The sequence below is a fragment of the Ictalurus punctatus genome, chromosome 16, assembly GCF_001660625.3.
Source record: "Ictalurus punctatus breed USDA103 chromosome 16, Coco_2.0, whole genome shotgun sequence".
Classification (NCBI taxonomy): Eukaryota; Metazoa; Chordata; class Actinopteri; order Siluriformes; family Ictaluridae; genus Ictalurus; species Ictalurus punctatus.
The window spans coordinates 8507201-8527983 of NC_030431.2; the positions used below are offsets into that span (position 1 = coordinate 8507201).

At 42.6% G+C, this 20783-nt stretch overlaps 1 protein-coding gene across 9 annotated transcripts in view; it reads left to right on the forward strand.

Moving 5' to 3' along the window:
• LOC108276837 (keratin-associated protein 16-1) overlaps positions 1-20783 on the forward strand; it is a 93994-nt gene that overhangs the window by 6939 nt on the left and 66272 nt on the right. For 4 of the 9 annotated variants that reach the window (XM_053687050.1, XM_053687049.1, XM_047160914.2 and 1 more), the window contains one exon: positions 5898-17045. The exons of the other annotated variants lie outside the window; for them this stretch is intronic. In XM_053687050.1, coding sequence (XP_053543025.1) covers positions 6086-7339 — 1254 coding nt within the window. In that variant the 5' untranslated portion in view covers positions 5898-6085 and the 3' untranslated portion in view covers positions 7340-17045. Of the gene's footprint in view, positions 1-5897; positions 17046-20783 lie in introns of those variants that run through there. 9 annotated transcript variants of the gene reach the window in all.

Here is a 20783-nt window from a genome sequence, read left to right on the forward strand (position 1 = left end):
TTACTAATTTTGAAACCTATTTTTATTATAGTATACTGGAGTAGACTTTATAGAATGAATGTTTAGCTGACAAATGTGCTACATTTGAATCCATTCTATAATAATAACTGCTTTAATTACAAATCAAGGATCCCAACAATGCCAAGTAAATTTGGGCTTCCCTACCCCTCTATCGTCCTCTCTCCCTCTTTGAGCTTGCAACCAAAAGGCAGTCATAACAACCAAACAGAGAATTTATAATCTAAAAAGAAGTAAAAAATTGATGAGTGAGGTGGTGTCTTGACAGTAGGTGACATCATTTAACTTTCTCACCTGAAACTAGCTGTATTGTTTAAAAAAAAAAAAAGACTATATATATATATATATATATATATATATATATATATATATATATATATATATATATATATAGTATTAGCGATGCACCGATGCTAAATTTCTCAGCCAATCCTGATAACCGATTATTCAATGGGATGATACTGATAACCGATGCCAATGGTTCTGTCTTTCATGTCTTCTCATGAATTTATAATTAATTCCACAATTCTGAAAGAAATTCAAATAAAACATTATTCTCTCCATTTCAACAAGTTGTTTCACAGTAACTGGTCTCATAAACAGAAACACATTACTATTATAAATTAACATTAACACATTAACAAAATTCTGAAGATTAAAGTAAGATTTCTTAACTTATTGAATGTTATTAATTCATATTACCATTGACTGACTTCTAAAAAACCTCCTGTTAGGCTCACATTTACTCACCACAAACAGAAACATTTCTACTTCATCAGTGAACATCAGACTGGTAATATATAATATAAACTTTGTTTATGTATTAACATTAACTGGATATGAAATATACTACTCTAAAAATATATTTTTCTGTGTAATGTATACTTTTTTGTCAACTCATCTTCATTTAAATTGTTCAATGGTGTACTGGCGCTTTAATTCAGCACAAGCACCGGGGACGCCGGAACTCCAGCTTCACTGCTGCAAACTTCCAATGTAAAATTTTAGCAGTGCAGAGCTTACAGAGCTTACAAACTGCAGTTTTGTCATCTTTCCACAGAAGAGACATCATCTTTACACACAGCATGAAATCAACGTGTTTTCCCACCCTCTTTTGGTTGACAGGATATAATTGGCCCTGATCATCAGATGTTTTTAAAGTAGTTTGAAACTAGTTTTTAAACTAGTTTGAAAAAATAGGTTTTTTTTTAGAAAATTTAAAACGGCGGACAGGAAATTGACCAGGCCATAGTTGGTATCATTGTTCTTGGCATGACCGAGAGAATCTGGCAATACCAGTGTGAAAATAGCCTTTATCAGCTGATACCGATTATTGGCCGATACATCGGTGCATCTCTAATCTATATCCATCTATGGAAAAACAGACATTTCCAGTGAGTGAGGGTTTGTTCCAATTCTTCAAATCACTGCCGATAAATGTACTGTAAATATTCCATGTCCAGTGTGTAAGCAGACTAGTTCAGAGAGCTAACATTAGCCATCAGCCGATAATCTCTGCACTAGCTAGTGAACTACGTTACGCATCTAACATTCTTTGACAGTATTCACAAAATAGAACTATAACTAGACACTTTCTAAGTCACAGTAATAATGACAAATTCATAACGACACACACAAAAGAACACCCTCCCATGACAATGTTCGGGCAGAACAATAGATGGCAATATTTCCCCATCCCCAGTAATTGAACTTTTGCTCCACTGATTTGCCGGAGCAGTCAGAGAGACTGAGAATAAATGACACAAAGTTTAAGTTATTTTAGAAACCTAAAAGGTTCATGCCTTTTGAAAAAAACATTTGGGGCTGGAGCCCCAGAAGCCACCTCCCTGCCCTGCCGCTGGTTGTCTCTGTCCATCTGTGTGTCCATATAAGCTTCTCTTTAGCACAATATCTCAAGAATGAGAATGTTCACAAAATTCATATTATAACCAGCAGATGAACTAGTTAGATTTTGTAATTGATCCAAACAGGCTCAAGGTCATAGCATGGTCAAAAAATTTATCTTCAATATCTTCCTTACAGACATGTTTATGCTCAAGTAGAATTTCATTTTTTTTTTTTTTTTTTTTAAATCTGCATGGTTTGAGTTGATTTTGTAGAAAATCAGATGAATGGTCTAGGAGGAGTTTTGAATTTTTCAAAAAATTCAAAATGGCAGGCAGGAAGCTTGGCAGACCATGGCATAATTGGGATCATTGTTCTTGGCATTACCCACAGAATCTATCAATACCGGCATCATGACAATAATTAATCAAAAGCTATTATAATTTTTTTGAAGCTGCATTATAATTTTTATGACCTGAACCTTGACTTACCCATTTTCGTAACAGTAAACCAAGGCGTTCGTTAAATACAGCATTTTACATATAATAAAAAATGGCAGACAGCTAAAATGGCCGACAATTGTAATATCATTACTCACTATGGCCCAAAGAAGCTAACAAGACCAGTTTCATGATTTTATAACAAAGCATTCAGAAGTTATAAGCAAAAATGTGCTTTTTTCATATCTCATGAACAGTAGGTGGTGCTGTTCCCTAGCTGTGCACATATCCTCAAGTCAGGATGGCTATTCAGTTTGGTCTGAATATGCTAAAGCATTATGGAGATATAGCCTCATGTCCATTTTGGCATGCTTGCTGTCAAACTCGTTTGCGTGTTAATCAAGAATGGTTTGACTAATCATACACAAACATATGAGCGGACATTAGTAACTACTTTACAAGTCAAAGTGTAAATCACTTAAAATATTTTCTCAATTTCTAATGTGTAGAGTCAACAATAATGGTAATAATAATACTTAACTTAGCCATAAATGTTTTTCCTCAGTGTTCTTGTGGAATGCATCAATGTGTTATTTTATGAACGCTTTGAATAGGCATATGTTGCTGTCTCTGTAGACTGCTTTTATGTACCCACCAATGTCAAAATCAAACCTACGGCCTGTGTGTGTGTGTGTGTGTGTGTGTGTGTGTGTGTGTGTGTGTGTGTGTGTGTGTATGTATCATACCAGTCTCTGAGTATTGAGGAGTCTGATGGCTTGGGGAAAGAAGTTGTTACACAGTCTAGCCATGAGGGTCCAAATGCTTCGATATCTTGTTCCAGATGGAAGGAGGGTGAAGAGTTTGTGAGGGATGTGTGGGGTCATCCACAATGCTGGCAGATTTGCAGATGCAGTGTGTGGTGTGGAAGGAAGAGAGACCCCAATGATTATCTCAGCTGTCTTCACTATGCACTGCAGGGTCTTGTTATCCGATACAGTGCAATTTCCCACTAGACAGTGATGCAGCTGATCAGGTTGCTCTCAATAGTTCCTCTGTAGAATGTTGTGAGGATGAGGGGTGGGAGATGTGCTTTTTTCAGACTTTGCAGAATATAGAGATGCTGCTGTGCCTTCTTAGTTATGGAGCTGGTGTTGAGGGACCAGGTTGAGTTCTCCGCCTGGGGAACACCAAGGAATTTGGTGCTAGTGACGATCTCCATGGAGGAGCCATCAGTGTTCAGTGGAGAGGGGTCACTCCGTGCTCTCCTGAAGTCAACAACCATCTCCTTTTTTTTGTCCACATTCAGACACGGGTTGTTGGCTCTGCACCAGTCTGTTAGCCGCTGCACCTCCTCTCTGTATGGTGTCTCATCATTCTTGCTGATGAGACCCACCACCATTGTGTCATTGGAGAACTTGATGTGATTTGAGCTGTGCATTACTACACAGTTCTGAATCAGCAGAGTGAATAGCAGTGGACTGAGCACACAGCCCTGGGGGGGCCCTGTGCTCAGTGTGGTGTTGCTGGAGATAATGTTCCCAATCCGGACTGTCTTAAGGTCTCCCAGTCAGGAAGTCCAGGATCCAGTTGCAGAGGGAGGTATTCAAGCCCAGCAGGTTCAACTTTCCAATCAGTTGCTGAGGAATGTTTTTGTTGAATGCTGAACTGAAGTCTATGAACAGCATTCGAATGTAGGTGTCCGTTTGGTCCAAGTGGGTGAGAGCCAGATGTAGGGTGGTGGTGAAGGCATCATCTGTTGAGCGGTTGGGACAATGATTTTGTTAAGATTTTGTGTGTCTTTGAAAAGGCAGTTGCTAACAAGTGGCTAAGTGGGACTACAGAGGTTGTCCAGGACATTAAACATCATCACACCAAACAGGAAAACTCCTCTACTACAGCCTCATTGTATTTCTACTTGTGTGCTTGCAAACTATTCCAACTTAAATTTCCAATTTGTAGACATATCAATTTATATTTTCCAATGGTAGTGTTTTTAAAATAAAGATTGAAAGAGGTGTCCGCAGCATAGCGCTGGTGACGTTGAAGTCGTGTGATTGTGGTGTAGCTCATTTATAGCTTAACTTAAGCTTTATACTTCTGGTGATTGTATTCAAAATTCATTCATTATCTTCATGAACAAAACGTGCAAGAATCATAAACTTGTGTTGGTCACGGAGCTTATTTTCCACAATAATCTAAAAACCAATGGAAAAATCCTATTGGATATTTGTCGAGGGAACCAGGGGTCGAGGGAACCAGGATGCTAATGTCTGGGTTGGCCTACAAATATAAGAAAATGTCAATCCATTCCACTCAGTATGCCCCGCATCTATTGAGACCAGGTTCATGATCTTATGACTGAGCATTAAGAAGTTATAAGCAAAAATGAGATTTTTTCATATCTTGTAACACTAGGTGGTGCTATTCTGAAACTGTGCATTTACCCTCAAGTCATAATGACTATGACATTTACTAAGTTTGGCCTAAATACGCTAAAGCTTTATGGAAATATGGCCTCATGTCCATTTTGGCACCCTCGCCATCAAATTTGTTTGTGTGTTATATGAGAATGCTTTGACAAATAAATTTCCCTTCAATATTTTTTTGTCTGGGTGATCTGAAGATGATCTGATAAGATTTTCGTGAAAATCAGACAAATTGTCTAAACAAATATTCTGTGCATGATTCAAAAAAGTTATAACATCATCAGCGTAAGCATTTAAAATGATTCCTGAACTCTGGGGGAAACCAGGTATAATAAAACCAGACAGTGGTTAAATTAATAAGTAGAGGTCCAATAGCTATGCTATATAATTGCCCAGATAAAGGACAAGCTTACCTGATACCCCTTTAAACTGAAATTGGCTGACTCAACTCATCTCCCACCATAACAATACATGAAGCACCTGCATACAGTAGTTTTGCCCATTTGAAAAAAAAACAAAAAAAACCTTTAACTAAACCAAAAGCCTTAAGTACATTGAGTAGATATGTAAAGTTTTTAACATAAAAGTTGGATTAATCCCATTAGATCAAGAAAAAGCTTTTTACCGTGCTGATCATGGATATCTAAAATATCTTATCTTAAAAACAAATTGCCCATTATTGTCCTTTCTGGAATACAGTATGTTTGGACAATTTTTAAGCCTTTTATTAAGGCATTTTGATAATATCTTATAATTAGTGATCAGTAATGCCACAGGTCTCCAATTCTTTAAAAGAGACAAATCTCTCTTTTAGGTAAGAAGGATAATATAGCCTGTTGACATGTCATATATCAAGGAGGTAACTCTGGACTTCAGTTCCCATCAGCCACTGCACTGTACTACAATATGTCACATGACCACCTGCACCTGAATCATGTTTCTGTTAACGAGCACACATATATAGCCATTATTTGCACTGCTTCTCTGTCTTACATTTGTCTTAGACTACCGTTGTCCATGCAACCGTGTATTGAGCCTGTTAGTTTATGTGTAGTCCTTGCCACAGTGTTTTGCATTAGTCATAGTATCTTTTGTGTTTTGTTGGTTTATTTAATGAAAACGTTTAAAATCTGCGATTGCTTCCGCATCTACCTTTGAAACGTGACAGAACGGAAGACCTACAACGGAAGCAGCAGATTGCCATGAAGTACCTGGGCTTCAATCTACCACCTATGTTCACGGGGAACTATTCCACGCCACAACAACAGGAGGAGAAGTAACAAACTGAGCCACGTAAGCAGCAGGTCGCCATGAAGTACCTGGGCTTCAACCTACCACCTATGTTCACGGACAACTATGCCACACCATGACAACAGGAGGAGGAGTCCGGGTACAAGTGGGAGTCTGTGGTCTGGGCTAGTACCATCTCCCTCCCTCCCTCCCTCCCTCCCTCCCTCCCCTATAATAGATCTAGGTCAGCAAACGGAGTCAGCGGAGAACAAAAGTCAGCCTCCATGCTTGTCTGAGGACGCCACCCAGCTTTTCGGTTCAGCTGAGGACGTCGCTCAATCACCCAGGTTGGCTGAAGATGTCGCTCCATGTCCTGACATACCCAAGTGCTCCCCTCTGTTCGCCAACCCTGTGCACAATGCCGCTGTGCTTGCCAGCTCCGCTGAAGAAGGCACTCCACTTTTCTGCCCGGCGGAGGACATCGCTCTGCCTTCCTGCTCGGCTGAGGACGCCACTCTGCCTTTCTGTTCAGCTGAGGACGTCGCTCTGCCTTCCTGCTCGGCTGTGGACGTCGCTCTGCCTTCCTGCTCGGGTGAGGTCATCGCTCTGCCTTCCTGCTCAACTGAGGTTGTCGCTCTGCCATCCTCCTTCGCTGAGGACGTTGCTCTGCCTCCATGTTCCACTGAAGACGTCGTTCCTCAACTTTGCTGTACACCATATGTCACTCCCCCTTCCTGCTCCACAGAGGGCATCGTTCCCCCCTCATGCTCTGCAGAGAGCATCGTTCCTCCCTTTGGCCTCGCAGAGAACCTCGCTTCCCTCCCTGGCCTCACAGAGAACCTCGCTCCCCTCTATGGCCTCGCGGAAATCTTGAAGCTTCCCTTGGGCCTCGCAGAGAACGTCGCTCCCCTCTCCTGTCTTCTGGAGGAAGTTGTCCCGCTGTCCTACCACACAGACGTCACTCTGAGCTCCAGCCCTGCTGAGGAGGTCGCTCTGAGCTCCAGCTCCACTGTGGATGTCGCTCTGCTTACCTGTTCCTCTGAGGATGTCGCTCTGCTTACCTGTTCCGCTGAAGACGTCACTCTGCTTTCCTGTTCCGCTGAGGACGTTGCTCAGCGTACCTGTTCCGCTGAGGACATTGCTCTGCCTACCTGTTACACTGAGGACGTTGTGTTGCTTTCTTGTTCCGCTGAGGACGGCACTCAGTCTCCTAGTTCTGCTGGGGACATTTTGCCCAAGGGGCCAGGACCACCAGATGGAGGGAGAAGCGCCCTTTGGGAGGGGGGGATTCTGTCATATAACAAAGAGGTAACTCTGGACTTCACTTCCCATCAGCCACTGCATTGTACTACAATATGTCACATGACCACCTGCACCTGAATCACGGTTCTGTTAATGAGCACACTTATATATAGCCATTGTTTGCACTGCTTCTCTGTTTTACGTTTGTCTTAGACTACCGTTGACCATGTTACTGTGTGTTGATCCTGTCAGTTTATGTTTAGTGCTTGTCACAGTGTTTTGCATTATTTAATAAAAATGTTTAAATTCTGCGATTGCTTCCGCATCTACCTTTGAAACGTGACATGACAGGACATGGGTAAATGGCCATCTCTGCTGCATTCACTGAAGACCTCCTACAGATCCTCTCCAATGAAGTTCCAATAGTGCTTGTAAAATTCAGATGGCACGCCATCAATTCCAGGAGACCATCCTTGAGCCAGATTGACCAACTGCAGCAGTAAGTTCTTAAAAGGATACATCAGTGTCCAGAGCAGCTTTTGAGTCAGAGTCTAGTTGAGGCAGTTCTTGAAGGAGCTTTGCAGCACAGTCAGCATCACAATGCCACATAGAGACTAGCATAAAAGTCCACTGCATGGTGACACCCTTTCATTCAAAAAAGACCCAGATTATTTTTGTCTCCCCCTTTTTTTTCCTGTTGCAAATTAATAAGTAACATAGGATCCTGTCTGCCCAATAATTCTGAATCAAGGGCAGATATGTCTTCAAGAATTTGATTACGTTTCTCTTAACCGCTTAGTTAACAGTTTACTGCTGATAAAACAATCTTATATTTGTCTTCCCAATTTCCCACCGTTCTTTAATTTTCAAAAATGCCTTTTTTATTTTCCAGTGCTGCCAGAACTTCTCAAAATGTGCACACGTTTTTATATTGGAGTAATTTGGTATTGAAGTAACATGGACTTCTTTGAAATCTGGGACATATTTATTATAACAGAAACCAAATGAGGGACAGTAAGCCCACTGGAATGACTGGACAATCAATGACCCTAATACTAAATTTGTTAGGCACATAAATCCTGTCTTAGCGGCCAGCACTGATTCTATTATCAGTAACTTTTACCCAATTATCTTGTCTCACATTTGGATATTTAATCCTCCAAATATCTAAGAGGTCAGCCTCTCTAACTAATTTGGATACATGAGTAGAAGTCTGTATATGAGGTTCTTCAGAGTTACAATCCAAAATAAAATCTTCAGTGCAATTCCAATCTCCTCCAATGATAACATTATCATCATTAACACACTGTATTAAAACATCACTTAACACATTAAAAAAGCTAATCCAAGCATCCTACACAGCAGAAGATTGAGACATAGCCTTGTGGACCACTTCTAGTCCTGGTTCATTTGTCACTATCTGCCAGGACTCCAATGATGGCTGAAATGGAGGGAAACCTCTGACAATCTTGGTATTGGTCAAATGTTTTTAATAATTGATCCAAATCTCCCACAAGCACTTTGGCCTGATGGCAAGGTGACCAACCATGCCAGCAATCAATATTGAGCCAGATACAGAGGTGAAGAAGTCTGCATTGTTCTTACATTTGTCTAGCACTGTTTGCCCACACTGCTCAGAGTTTTACAAGTTCAGTACCTGAAATGAAGAAAAAGTGTGTCATATTCATACATAGTGACACACACCATTTAACATCTCTTTAACATTAATAGTTATGCATTTGAGGAAAACTGGTATTGTTTGTGCAGTTAGAAGTTGCCATAGCAACTAGCCCAAAAAAAGTTTTCTTCGAGCAGGTGTGCTTTGACCATAAACTGCACACCAGGGATGGCACCTCTACTCCAAAAGTGGTAAGGCATATTTGGATGCTTTTATTGATATTTAAGAAAATTTGAGCTGTTAATGATATTTAAACTAGATATCATGTGTCACAACAAATACTTATCATATGTCAAGCAAATATTCTTTAAATTAATTTTATTAAACAGTAAAGAACCCTCAACATCTCAGTGTTTGCTTCCTTATACAATACTAGGGTTAACTCCGTTACATTCAACTTCTATGGAAAATTGTAGAACAGGGACATCCAATCTTATCCAGAAAAGGTCTGGTGTGAAAAGCAAAATAATCAAAGTAATCTCAGTCTGGTATATGGAGGTCTGATTATAATACAATAACAGGGCACAACACATCTTTTAATGAACATCAGAGTAGTTTGTTGTGACCCCCACAGGCTTCATTTTGTATTTTACTCCTCAGGCAGCTCCTAACATCAAAAAATAAGTTAGCAAATTTAGATAGCACTAATTCTAAAATGTTTTAAAAATTTCAAGACATGTTCATGGTCCACACTAGGCTGTTTGTCACTGTAGTAACTGTTTGTTTTGTTAAACATATTTCCACCAAGCTTTACTTACTTTATTTGAAGAATATAATTGCATATGTCAATTAAAATATTGCAAAGTTAGTGATTCAAAGTGATACTGACTCAACACATGATTATTAAGCACCAGTGAGTGCCAAAATGTATTGTAAGATACAGAAGTATTGAACTACAGAAGTATTGTATACAGAGAAGTGTTTGGGCTCCGATGCTCCAGTTAAAACTAAGAATTGACGTGTCAGGAGAATATCAACACCTAAATGCAATTTAAATATGTGAACGAGGTTAAATGTTACTGAGATTAGCTAGTTGTTTCCCCAGTGGTGTACAGTGTCCCTAAACAATATTGTCACGAAATGAAGGTGACAACGGAAGCAAGTGCAGGTTAGGCAGATTTAATCACAACAAGTACAAGGGTAAGGCAGAAATCCATAGTCAAAAAATAGGCAGAGGTCAGGCAATCAGGCAAAACAAGGCAGGGCAGAGAATCGAAGTCCATAGCGTAAACGAGGGTAAAAACTCAGAATGGCAAAACACGAAAACAAGGCTTGGACAATGACAGAGACTAGGCAGCTGAACGTTTACTTCGCAAAGTTCAAATGTTCACAAGTGTGAGGAATTAGCCCGGGGAAGGGCGGCGTACAGACCCACAGGAGGCAGAAGAACGTTCACAAACGGTGGTTTATTGGTGCAAGGGTGAAGTGAAGGGATGAGTGCGGGGCTTGTGGAGGTGTGATTGCTGGTGTAGCCTACTCGTGGCGGAGGCGGGATTCCCGAGACGGGGGCGAGGGTTTTCCCGGGCCGGCGTCCTCCGTAGGTGGGACTTTCACCACCCGGCGATCTCGTCCGCGCTTGCACCTTTTGTGGAGAGAGAGAGAGAGAGAGAGAGAGAGAGAGAGAGAGAGATTAGCGTGGGGCGTGAGGTTACCGTCGTGCTCGGTGATTGCGAGTCGCTATGTCGCTGGAAAACACGCACGGAGTCCGTCTTGTCGCTACGGTATTCTCTTCTCTCGTACAGCCGGAAGCGCGCCCTTTTATCTCCCCTGCCGTCGCCTGAGTGGTGGAATTTCTCCGTTGGGTCCGCCAATCGCTGGCCGGAGTCGCGTCAGTCCCGCCCCGCCGCGACGGTCCTTCCGGCTGGTGGAATGTTCGGCACGAAGCTGCCCACGTCGTGCCGGTGCGGCAGTTGGAGAAGGAGCGATTTCCTTCTTGTGTGCACCGGCTCTCTGCCCGTTGCGACAACAAGGTCTCTTATAAACTGTGTTGTGAGTTTGTGTGTGAGATTGGGTGCAGGTGTGTGTAGTCAGAACTCCAGAGACTGTGAGCGTGTGTGTGTACAGAAAGTGTAGTCCTCTTCAGCCATGTCTGTAGTTTGTGGTGCCTCCTGGGAAATATATTTGCTGGTTTGCAGTGATATGACAGTGCATAGACTAGGGTCAAGGATGTCCTGAGATGGAACCCAGCACTGTTCCTCTGGCCCATAACCAAGTGGTACTGCCGTGGCTAGTGGGCCTGGGATGACTGGTTTGAGGCGCGAGACATGGAATGATGGGGCTATGCGGCCGTGTCTCGGTAAGTCCAGCTTGTACATAACCTCGTTGATCTGTTTGATGATCCTGAAGGGTCCAATGTATCTTCAGTTGAGTTTTTTGCACGGGTATGGTTGTTTTAGATCCTTGGTGGAGAGCCACACTCTGTCACCTGGTTGGTACTGGGGGTGTTCACTGCTGGGGGTGTTCACTGTTTCAGCCTTTTGTTTGTAGGTGTGCGTAATTTGCACTAGGCATTGGTGTATGCTCTCCCAAACTTGTTCACTTCTTCAGAACCATTGGTCAACAGATAGGGTGTCGCTTTCCATGGAAATAGAGGCGGCTGGTAGCCTAAGATGCACTGGAATAGTCACTGAGTGACGTAGGGAGTTCTGAGCATACTCAGCTCCTAATTGGCTCGTTCCACTTGATCATTAGCCTGTGGATAGTAACCTGAGGTTAGATTGATGGTGATACCCATCTTTTCCATGAAACTGGACCAGATTCTGGATATGAATTGCAGACCCCGATCACTGAGAATCTCCTCCAGTATTCCAAAGTACCTGAATACGTGCTGGAACAGTAGTTCAGCAGTTGTGAAGGCCGACGGGCTGGTGGGCAGTGAAATGAGATGCAGGGACTTCGAAAATTGATCAGCAGTCATTAAGATGGTAGTGTTACCTTGAGACTCTGAAGCTAAAGCTTGCCCATGGGCAGTGTTCGAGGCACCTTAGACTGAGCACACATTGAGCAAGAGGACACTACGCGATACACCTCCCTTGACATGTTGGGCCACCAGTACTTCTCTCACAACAGGTCGTAGGTGCGGTGAGTACCTGGATGACCAGTGGCAACCACTGTGTGGGCCTAGGAAATGAGCTCCAGCCAGTGCTGCTCAGGAACAAACTGCTTCCCTGGTGGACATGCTGCTAGGATTTGTGACCTTGGTTTGAGGAAGGTGGTAGAATGTACTCCATGTGGTTGTCTCGAATGCCTGTGCTGTGTAGCCGGGAGAGGGCATTGGCTTTGGTATTCTTGGACCCGGGTCTGTAGGACAAGGTGAACTGGAATCGTGAGAAGAAGAGGGACCAACAGGCTTGATGAGGTGTCAGACGCTTGGCTGTACATACATATTCAAAGTTCTTATGGTCTGTGAAAATGAAAAAGGGGTGCATGGCTTCCTCCATTCTTCCAGGGCTAGTTTGACCGCCAAGAGTTCTCTGTTCCCCATATCATAGTTTTGTTCTGCTGGGGAAATTTCTTGGAGAAGGCCACTGGGTGAAGCTTTGGCTTGTCTCCGAACCTCTGTGAGAGGATGACTCTCACTCCTGTGTCTGAGGCATCTGCCTCCACGACAAAGGGCTTGGAAGGATTGGGGTGCTTGAGGATGGAAGTGGTGGTGAATGCTTCCTTAAGTTGATTTAATGCTTCTTGGTTTGCTGGAGTCCAGGTTAGCCGCTTCGGCTTGCCTCGTAGCAGGGATGTTAAGGGTTGTGCTATAGAGCTGAACCCTCTGATAAAACGTTTGTAGAAATTGGCAAAGCAGAAATTATTGTAACTCCTTGACCGTTCCTTGACCGCTCGTGACCACTACCTGCACCTTGCCTTGGTCCATAGTGACTCACTCAGGGCTGATGATGTAGTCCAAGAAGAAGATGGTGTGCTGATGGAACTTCTCTGCTTTGACGTAGAGCTGCTGCTGCAGGAGTCTTTGCTAGACCTGACATACATGGAGGACATTTGGAGTAGATCAAAATGTCGTCGATGTAGGTGATGACACGCCTCCCCAACAGGTCTCTTAGGACGTCATTGATGAGACATTGGAACACTGGGGCACTAGAGAGTCCATATGGCATGACCAGCTACACATAGTGGCCTGAGGTGGTATGAAGGCAGTTTTCTACTCATCTCCCTCCCGTATATGGACCAGGCTGTAAGCACTACAAAGTTCCAGCTTTGTGAAGATGGTTGCTGACCTTACTTTTTCGAGGGCTGTGGGCACAAGTGGCAAAGGATAACGGTACTTGACAGAGCGTTGGTTGAGGCCCTGGTAATCTATGCCTGGCCCAAGGATGCCTCCCTTCTTCTCTACAAAAAAGAAACCAGCCAAAGCGGGGGATGTAGAGGGACTGATGTACCCTTGTTGGAGTGCCTCCTGAATATATTCCTCCATGGCCCACTGTTCTGTCTGTGAGAGTGGATATACCCGCCCCTGAGGTTGGCTGGTTCCAGGCAGCAGCTCAATCGCACAGTCATATTTGCGGTGTGGTCATAGTCCACTTGCTTTCTCCTTGCTAGATACCTCAACGAGGTTATGATACTTGGGTGGAACTTGAACTGGTGCGAATTGGTTGGGATTTTCCACTGTTGTGGCTGCTATCGGGATAACCGGGGCTTGAAGACAGTGTGCATGGCAGTAAGGAGACCAGTGAGTCATTTGTTTGCACTCTACTCTGCACACTTTGCTTCTTCTGGAAATCAATTAATGGATCTTGTATGGTAGCACTACTTGTATTGTTCTCTGCTTGATATATCGCTTTGCTTGTATTTACTCATTTGTAAGTCGTTTCTGAATAAAAGCGTCTGCTAAATGAATAAATGTAAATGTAAATGTCCTAATCACAGAAGTTCCCCGCTGCTCCGGAGTCGATCAGTGCTGCGAGAACAGAAGACACCCCTGAGTGTTCAATCATAGCTGGTAGAACGAGGCTTGGTGAGAGAGTAACTGAGATGGACTCACCCTTTGGGAACGAGGTCTGGAGTCCCCACTCTAACCGGTGTGCCCATGACACTTGAGAGGGCACTGTCGGATGAGATGGTTGTCTTCTCCACAGTAAAAGCAGCAAAACTCTCAACGACGCCTCTCTCTTTTCTCCACTCTGAGCCGTGCATGTCCCAGCTGCATGGGCTCTGCGGTGGCTCGTTGCACTGTAACACTTTCCTTGTGATGCACTGAATGGCGGCTTTGCAGAAGTCAATCCAGTCAGATGGTGAGGTCAGTGAGAGAATCGAGGGTGAGTTGTTCGTCATGACAGGCCAGCTTCATCACTATTTAAGGTTAAATTATTTATTATTATTTATCACTATTTAAGTCCCTGGCAAAACACAATCTTTAGGGCTGGTTCGTTCCACTCACTCCTTGCTGCGATGGTCCGCAACTGGAGGCCATATTCAGCAACACAACATGAACCTTGAGTCATGGTTAGAAGCTCCTCTCCTGTCCCCCTGCCATTGGGAGAGTGATCAAAGACATGCCAGAAACGCGCCGTAAACTGTTCCAAAGAAGAGATGGAATCGCCGCCTTGCTCCCATAAGTCTGTAGCCCATAGCAGAGCGTTCCCGGTTAAGAGTTCCAGAAAATGGGTGATCTTACATGTCTCTGGCATGTCTGCGTTGCTAGTGAAGAACAAGGAGCATTGTAGCAGGAACCCTTTACATCGTGCCGGATCCCCGGCATACATAGGGGTTGAGCACCCCTAAAGCTGTAATCCTAGATATGGAGCTTTCTGTATGTCACCACTTGTCATTATTTAAGAGAATAAAGATGCTGCCAGAGATGGTAGTAGATACAGTCCCCTTCGAAAGTATTCAATGGCAAAGCCAAGTCTTTTGTTTTTGTTGTACACTGAAGATATTTGAGGTCAGAAGATGAACATAAGACAATAAATCAGAATTTCAACTTTCATTTACTGATAATTACATATAGGTGCTACTAGATGTTATATGTAAACTTAGAACATGGCACCTTTGGTTACATATCAGACAGTTTTTAAGTAAGCAGAAGTATAGAAACAGATAAACTTAATAACAAATATTAAGTCTTATTTACTTTGTGTTGCTTCCAATAACTGCATCATGCCAGCAACCCACTGACCTCACCAAACTGTTGCATTCTTCTTTTGTGATGCTTTTCCAGGCTTATACAACAGCTTCTTCCAGTTGTTGTTTGTGTTGGGGGTTTCTCTCTCCAGTCTCCTCTTTAGGAGGTGAAATGCATGCTCAATTGGGTTAACCTCTGGTGATTGACTTGGCCAGTCTAAAACCTTCCACTTGTTTCCCCCGATGAAGTCCTTTGATGTGTTGGTAGTGTGTTTTGTCATTGTCTTGCTGCACGAAGCAGCCATGCAAGCCCAAGCTATGACACCTCCACTGTGCTTGACTGATGAGCTCATATGTTTTGGATAATGAAAAGATCCTTTCTTTCTCCACACTTTGGCCTTTCCATCACTTTTGTAGAGGTTATTCTAGGCTCAAGAACTTTTGTGGCTCATTGCTGTATTTCTTTGAGGATTCCAATATGGCCTTGTAATTCTTACTGGTGAGGAGTGGTTTGCATCATGTGGTATGGCCTCTGCAGTTCTGCTCTCAAAGACTTCTTCAAATGGTAGGTTGTGATACCTTCATCTCTGCCCCGTGGCAGTTGTTGGTGAGTTGTTTAACACATCTAGATGTAAATATCAGGAAATGAAATCTACAATTCTAATCTATTGTCTCATCTTTTGATCTTAAACACAAATGTCTTCAGTTTTCAGCAAAAACAAAATAATTGACTTTGAGTTTGAATACTTTCAGAGAAGACTGCACAAGATCCAAATATACTTCAAGCCAATATATTTGGAACTTGTGCATTAGACCCCATTAATAATAGGAACAAATATTAATTTGATCATATGACATCAATTGCTGCAAAAAGAAATAATACTTTAAGGGTATGCATGTTTGTGATATATGCATACTGCCATTGTATTGCAATGGCCTGCTGCCGTTGTATTGCAATGTGGTTTGACACTATTGCAAAAAATGCAGTCATAAACTAAATGGAATGTCGGACAGGAACTGGGCTTGAGAGGTCGCCTCTTCAACCTCACACAGGAACTGGGCTGGAGAGGTCGCCTCTTCGACCTCGGACAGGAACTGGGCAGGAGAGGTCGCCTCTTTGACCTCGGACAGGAACTGGGCTGGAGAGGTCGCCTCTTTGACCTTGGACAGGAACTGTCACTACATTGATCTCTGGCTGGAGCTCTGCAGGTGAGACCACCTCGAGGGTCTCAGGTTGAAACTCTGGGAATGAGACCGCCTCATGGGTCTCATGCTGAAGCTCTGGGGATGAGACCACCTCGTGCATCTCATGCTGGAGCTTTGGAGATGAGGTCGCCATATTGACCTCCGGCTGGAGCTAAGCAGGTGAGACCACCTCGTGGGTCTCAGGTTGGAGCTCTGGAGATGATGTCGCCACATTGACCTCCGGCTGGACCTCAGTAGGTGCTCTCTTGGGGAGCCATTTGTGAGTACGCCAACTGCACTTGAAACATCCCTGAGAGCAGAAATATGATCCATGGATCCCAAGTTTCCTGCATGTGGGACACTGTAGCTGGGCCTCTTTATAGCAGCCCTCAGTCTTGCAGGTCAGTGTCACCTCCACCACTTCCCTGTCGGCTGGGGCCTGAAGCTGAGCTGCAGAGGCTGCCCTGTCAATCCACTCATAATAGGTGTAGAATGGCAGGTCAGCCTGGTTCGTCACACTGGCTCCCCTCAAAAGTTGATCCAGGTCATTGCTCTGCCCTGGATGCCCAAACTCCTGTAAGAATAGTTCCGCAAATTGAGTTACATTATTGAGGGCACTGGACCCTGTACTGGCCAGATGCGCTGCCCAGTCATGGGCCGGGCCATAAAACCGGGACACCATGAACCCAAACCACTGTCTCTTGTCCGGCTTGGGGTGCGCTAGGCTAGAAAAGTACATTTGGCTATGGAACAAGAACTGCCTCAGGTAGTCACACAATCCAAAATTCTCCATGGGGAGGTCCATGGCAGTCCACTGAGGAAATAGGACTGACATGAAAGGTGGCCAAACATCCCCATGTACACTGCTGTGATGCTCTCCTCGCTCTCCTGCTGCATCCATGTTATGGCATAGTATTATGTCATGTTCCAGAACATGATGGAGTTGAGGACAGATGCAATTGCAGTAAAAGACTTTATTAGAGAGATAGGCAGACAAATCCAAAACAGTAATCCAAAGCCTGGTCGAAAAACATGCAAAATGTCAGGTGATCTACAAACAGGCATAAATGGGGCGAGGCTAGAATCAAAAGAAGAAACGAGATACAAGGTCAAATAATAAGAATCGAAACAAGAAACAAAGAATTGCTTGGTAAGGAGATAATATCAATACTACGCAAACTGCACAGAGACACGAGGGGTTTAAATGACCAACATAATCTTGGGTTAAACACGGGCAGCTGAAAACATAATGGCAGACACTTGGGAAACAACCAATGACAAAACAGGGGTGGAGTCAGAACATAACCATAACAAAAGCACGTGTCCAGTGTAAACAAAGTCACAAGGTCATGAAAGACCGAACAACGTGTGTTTGCTAAACGCTCGCACACCTGGCTCGTGCATGCGCATGCGCTTCGGTTTTCCGAGCACACAGCCATAGTGCAGCGCTGACTCAAGGGGAAATTGTGACAGATATTTAGCAGCTTATTTTTAATACTGGAATGTTTGAATCTATGCATTTCTTCTTTGTTCAAAAATACGTATACAGTGGGGGGGGAATAAGTACTGGACGCATCAACATTTTTTTTAGTAAATATATTTCCAATGAGGCTATTCATATGAAATTTTCACCAGACATCAGTACCAACTCAAGAAATCCGGAAATATGAATAATTCACAACATTAAAGTCCATAAATAAAGTTATGTGTAGTGAAGTGGAATGACACAGGAAAAAAGTATTGAACATGCTAAATGAAATTGATTTAATACTTAGTAGAGAAGCCTTTGTTTGTAATGACAGCTTCAAGACGCTTCCTGTATGAAGAAATTAATTGGCCTTTAGTATTCAGGTGGGATTTTGGCCCAAATTAGCTGGCTCCAATTGCATAATTATTAATAAAACTCAAATGAGACTCATCTTTATTATGACAAAATGTAGAATTGCATACACAACAGATATCATATGAGGCTTTCCCATTAATTAATTAGGTAGATTAGGATTTAGTTAATTTGATTTTTGTATTGTTAACAACCCACAAATTAAATTTATGAGTACAGCTCCACAAGACAAGGGAGGTCCAGCAAGACTGCATACATAATTACAGAGATATACAACTGAAGTTAAAACATATTAATCAACTGCAACATTCTGCAAAATGTAAAAGTCCTATGTTAACAGATAATAATGCTAAAATAAATTTTTTTTTTTCCATTATTCCTCAAGATCTTAGGTAGGAAACAAGTTTGCAACTTAGCATTAACTTCATGAAAGCATTTTTTTCTGATTTATACCTCTCAGAATTAGCACACTGAAGCAGTACATTCTTTCCTGTCTTTGGTAAGAAAATCTTCTCTGTTTATCATTGAAACATTATCCTTAAACTATAAAACTTAACTATATCTTTTTTTAAAAAACATTTCTGTATAATCACTATCAGAATCAACCAATTTGGGGATATAAAGCAGAAGCTTTATTTAGCTACTATTTATTGAGCTACTACTGTCACTTTTGTGCACTGTGCATCCATCATGGAAAGAGAGCACCATGTTCTGCATACAGGAAGTGTGAATAGGCTTCTTGAGGATAATTACAAGGGGTTGGTGATTGGTTTCTACAACTGTGGGCTTCCCATATAAATAATCCTTGAATTTCGTGGAAGCAAACACAACCATCAGCAGCTCCTTTTCAATTTGAGCATATCATGTCTGGTCTGCAAGTCCACTGCATGACGCATCACAAGTAAATGTTTATTCACATTCAAGTAAATGCTTATTCACATCATTATATGATAAGACTGCTGAGCTGAACAAGCATGATTTGATGGTCAAACGCTTGCTAGTGCTGCTGGAACAAACACCATGCAGTCTTTGTGGGTCAGCTTTATTTAGCCTTAGAAAACATGAGCTACTACTGTCACTTTTGTGCACTGTGCATCCATCATATAAAGAGAGGGAGTGAGAGGGAGGCTTTATATACTCTTCATTATCAGCAGTGCTAGAAAATTAATCAATGTACAAGATTACAATGTGCAATTTCCAGCCTAACATAAACATTGTTCTGGATAAAGGTGAACCAAGGTTTCTTTCTAGTGTGTTAAAAAGAGGATCCATTCTGTGGCAGTCACTGAAGCAGTGGAACACAGTGTCTGGTGTCCCACAGAACCTGCGGTGGGGAGAGTCAGTGTGGTTGCACTTGAAGAGGAAAGTATTTGTCAGCATTGCGGAGTTCTAGAACAGTTCAACAGATTTCTAGAATGCTTTGGTAGAGGGCTCTTTTACAGCACGCTCCATGAAGGGGATTGAGATGGAGCTGTGGGTAGATGTGTTCTCTACTTTGCATCTGCTTGGCCTTTGAGTTCTCTTGAAAGTCTGTTTTTTATGCAGGAGTTGTACAGTTGGTTCTTTGTTGCCACTGAGAAAGGAATATTTTGAAGTCTTTTGTATGAGAGGAGTTGACCTGTGCTGTTGTCATCTGGAGCTCTGCTAGGAGTTATGTACTGTTCTGGAATGAACATTTGCATTGGATCTCCATCTGTTTATGTAGGTCAGTACATAAACTCTACATTTCCTACAATCCTCTCTGATGTGCCCCAATGTCTCTGGTCAGTTGACATACCCACTCTCACTTATCTTGGTCAATAAGATCTCTTATACTGGGTACTTCTGCTGAAATAAAAACAGTGTAGTCAAGACAAAGTCCACAAAGTGCTTCTGAAGTTGATGCAGAAGTTCTGGAAGTGGATCCAGTACTTTCAGACAGCCACAGCATTGAGGCTATTAGGGTCTTAAAAATGTAACCATGGTCCACTCTGTCAAATGCCTTTTCTTGATCTAGTGACACAAGTCCAGAATAAACTTGTGTAGTTCATTAAGGTGTAACAGGTTAAACCCTAGAAAAAGGTTATCGAATATTGAGTGTTTTGGGATTCATTTTAAGGTGGTTGGTTAATGATTTTTTTTTTTTAGACTTTGTCCTGAGGAGAGACACAGTATGCCAGTTATTTAAGCTGCTGAGGTCACCTTTTGGTTTGTAGATTGATTACAGTTCTTCTAAATCTGAGGGGTAGAGGTTGGTATTCTGTGAATTTGAGTATGACTTTGCCAACGCAAGGCAAGAAAGTTTTATGATCCCAAATAATCCAAAGCATAGGAGTAAGTCCTAGTCCTAGAAGTAAGTGAAAGACTGATCTGCAGTTATGAGAAGAGTTTGGCTGCAGTTATTGCTGCTAAAGGTGGCACAAACAGATTTTAAATTTAAAGGGGAAATTAGTTTTTCACATTAGTGATAAGTGTTGGATTTTTATTGAAAAAAAAATGTATTGCATGTTTACACAGGTTGCCTTTTGTCACGATTCCCCCTTGAAGCAGTGTGCTCTAAGCGCAAATGCGCGAGCACCTGCTTTTCCGCTGTCGACCGTAGTGACATTGGGACACGTGTGTTTTGTTTATGTTTGTCATGTCTCCTCCCTGTTCCGTCATTGGCTGGGAAGTCACGTGTGTCCAGATTACCCTCAGCTGTTAGCAGTTGCGAGGGTAATTATGTCCGCATATATACCGTGCGCTTCCCAGCACACAAAGCGGAAGATCAATAACTCGTAAGTAAATGTTTAGCGTTAGTTTAGTTCGCGTCATAGTCGTAGTCGTAG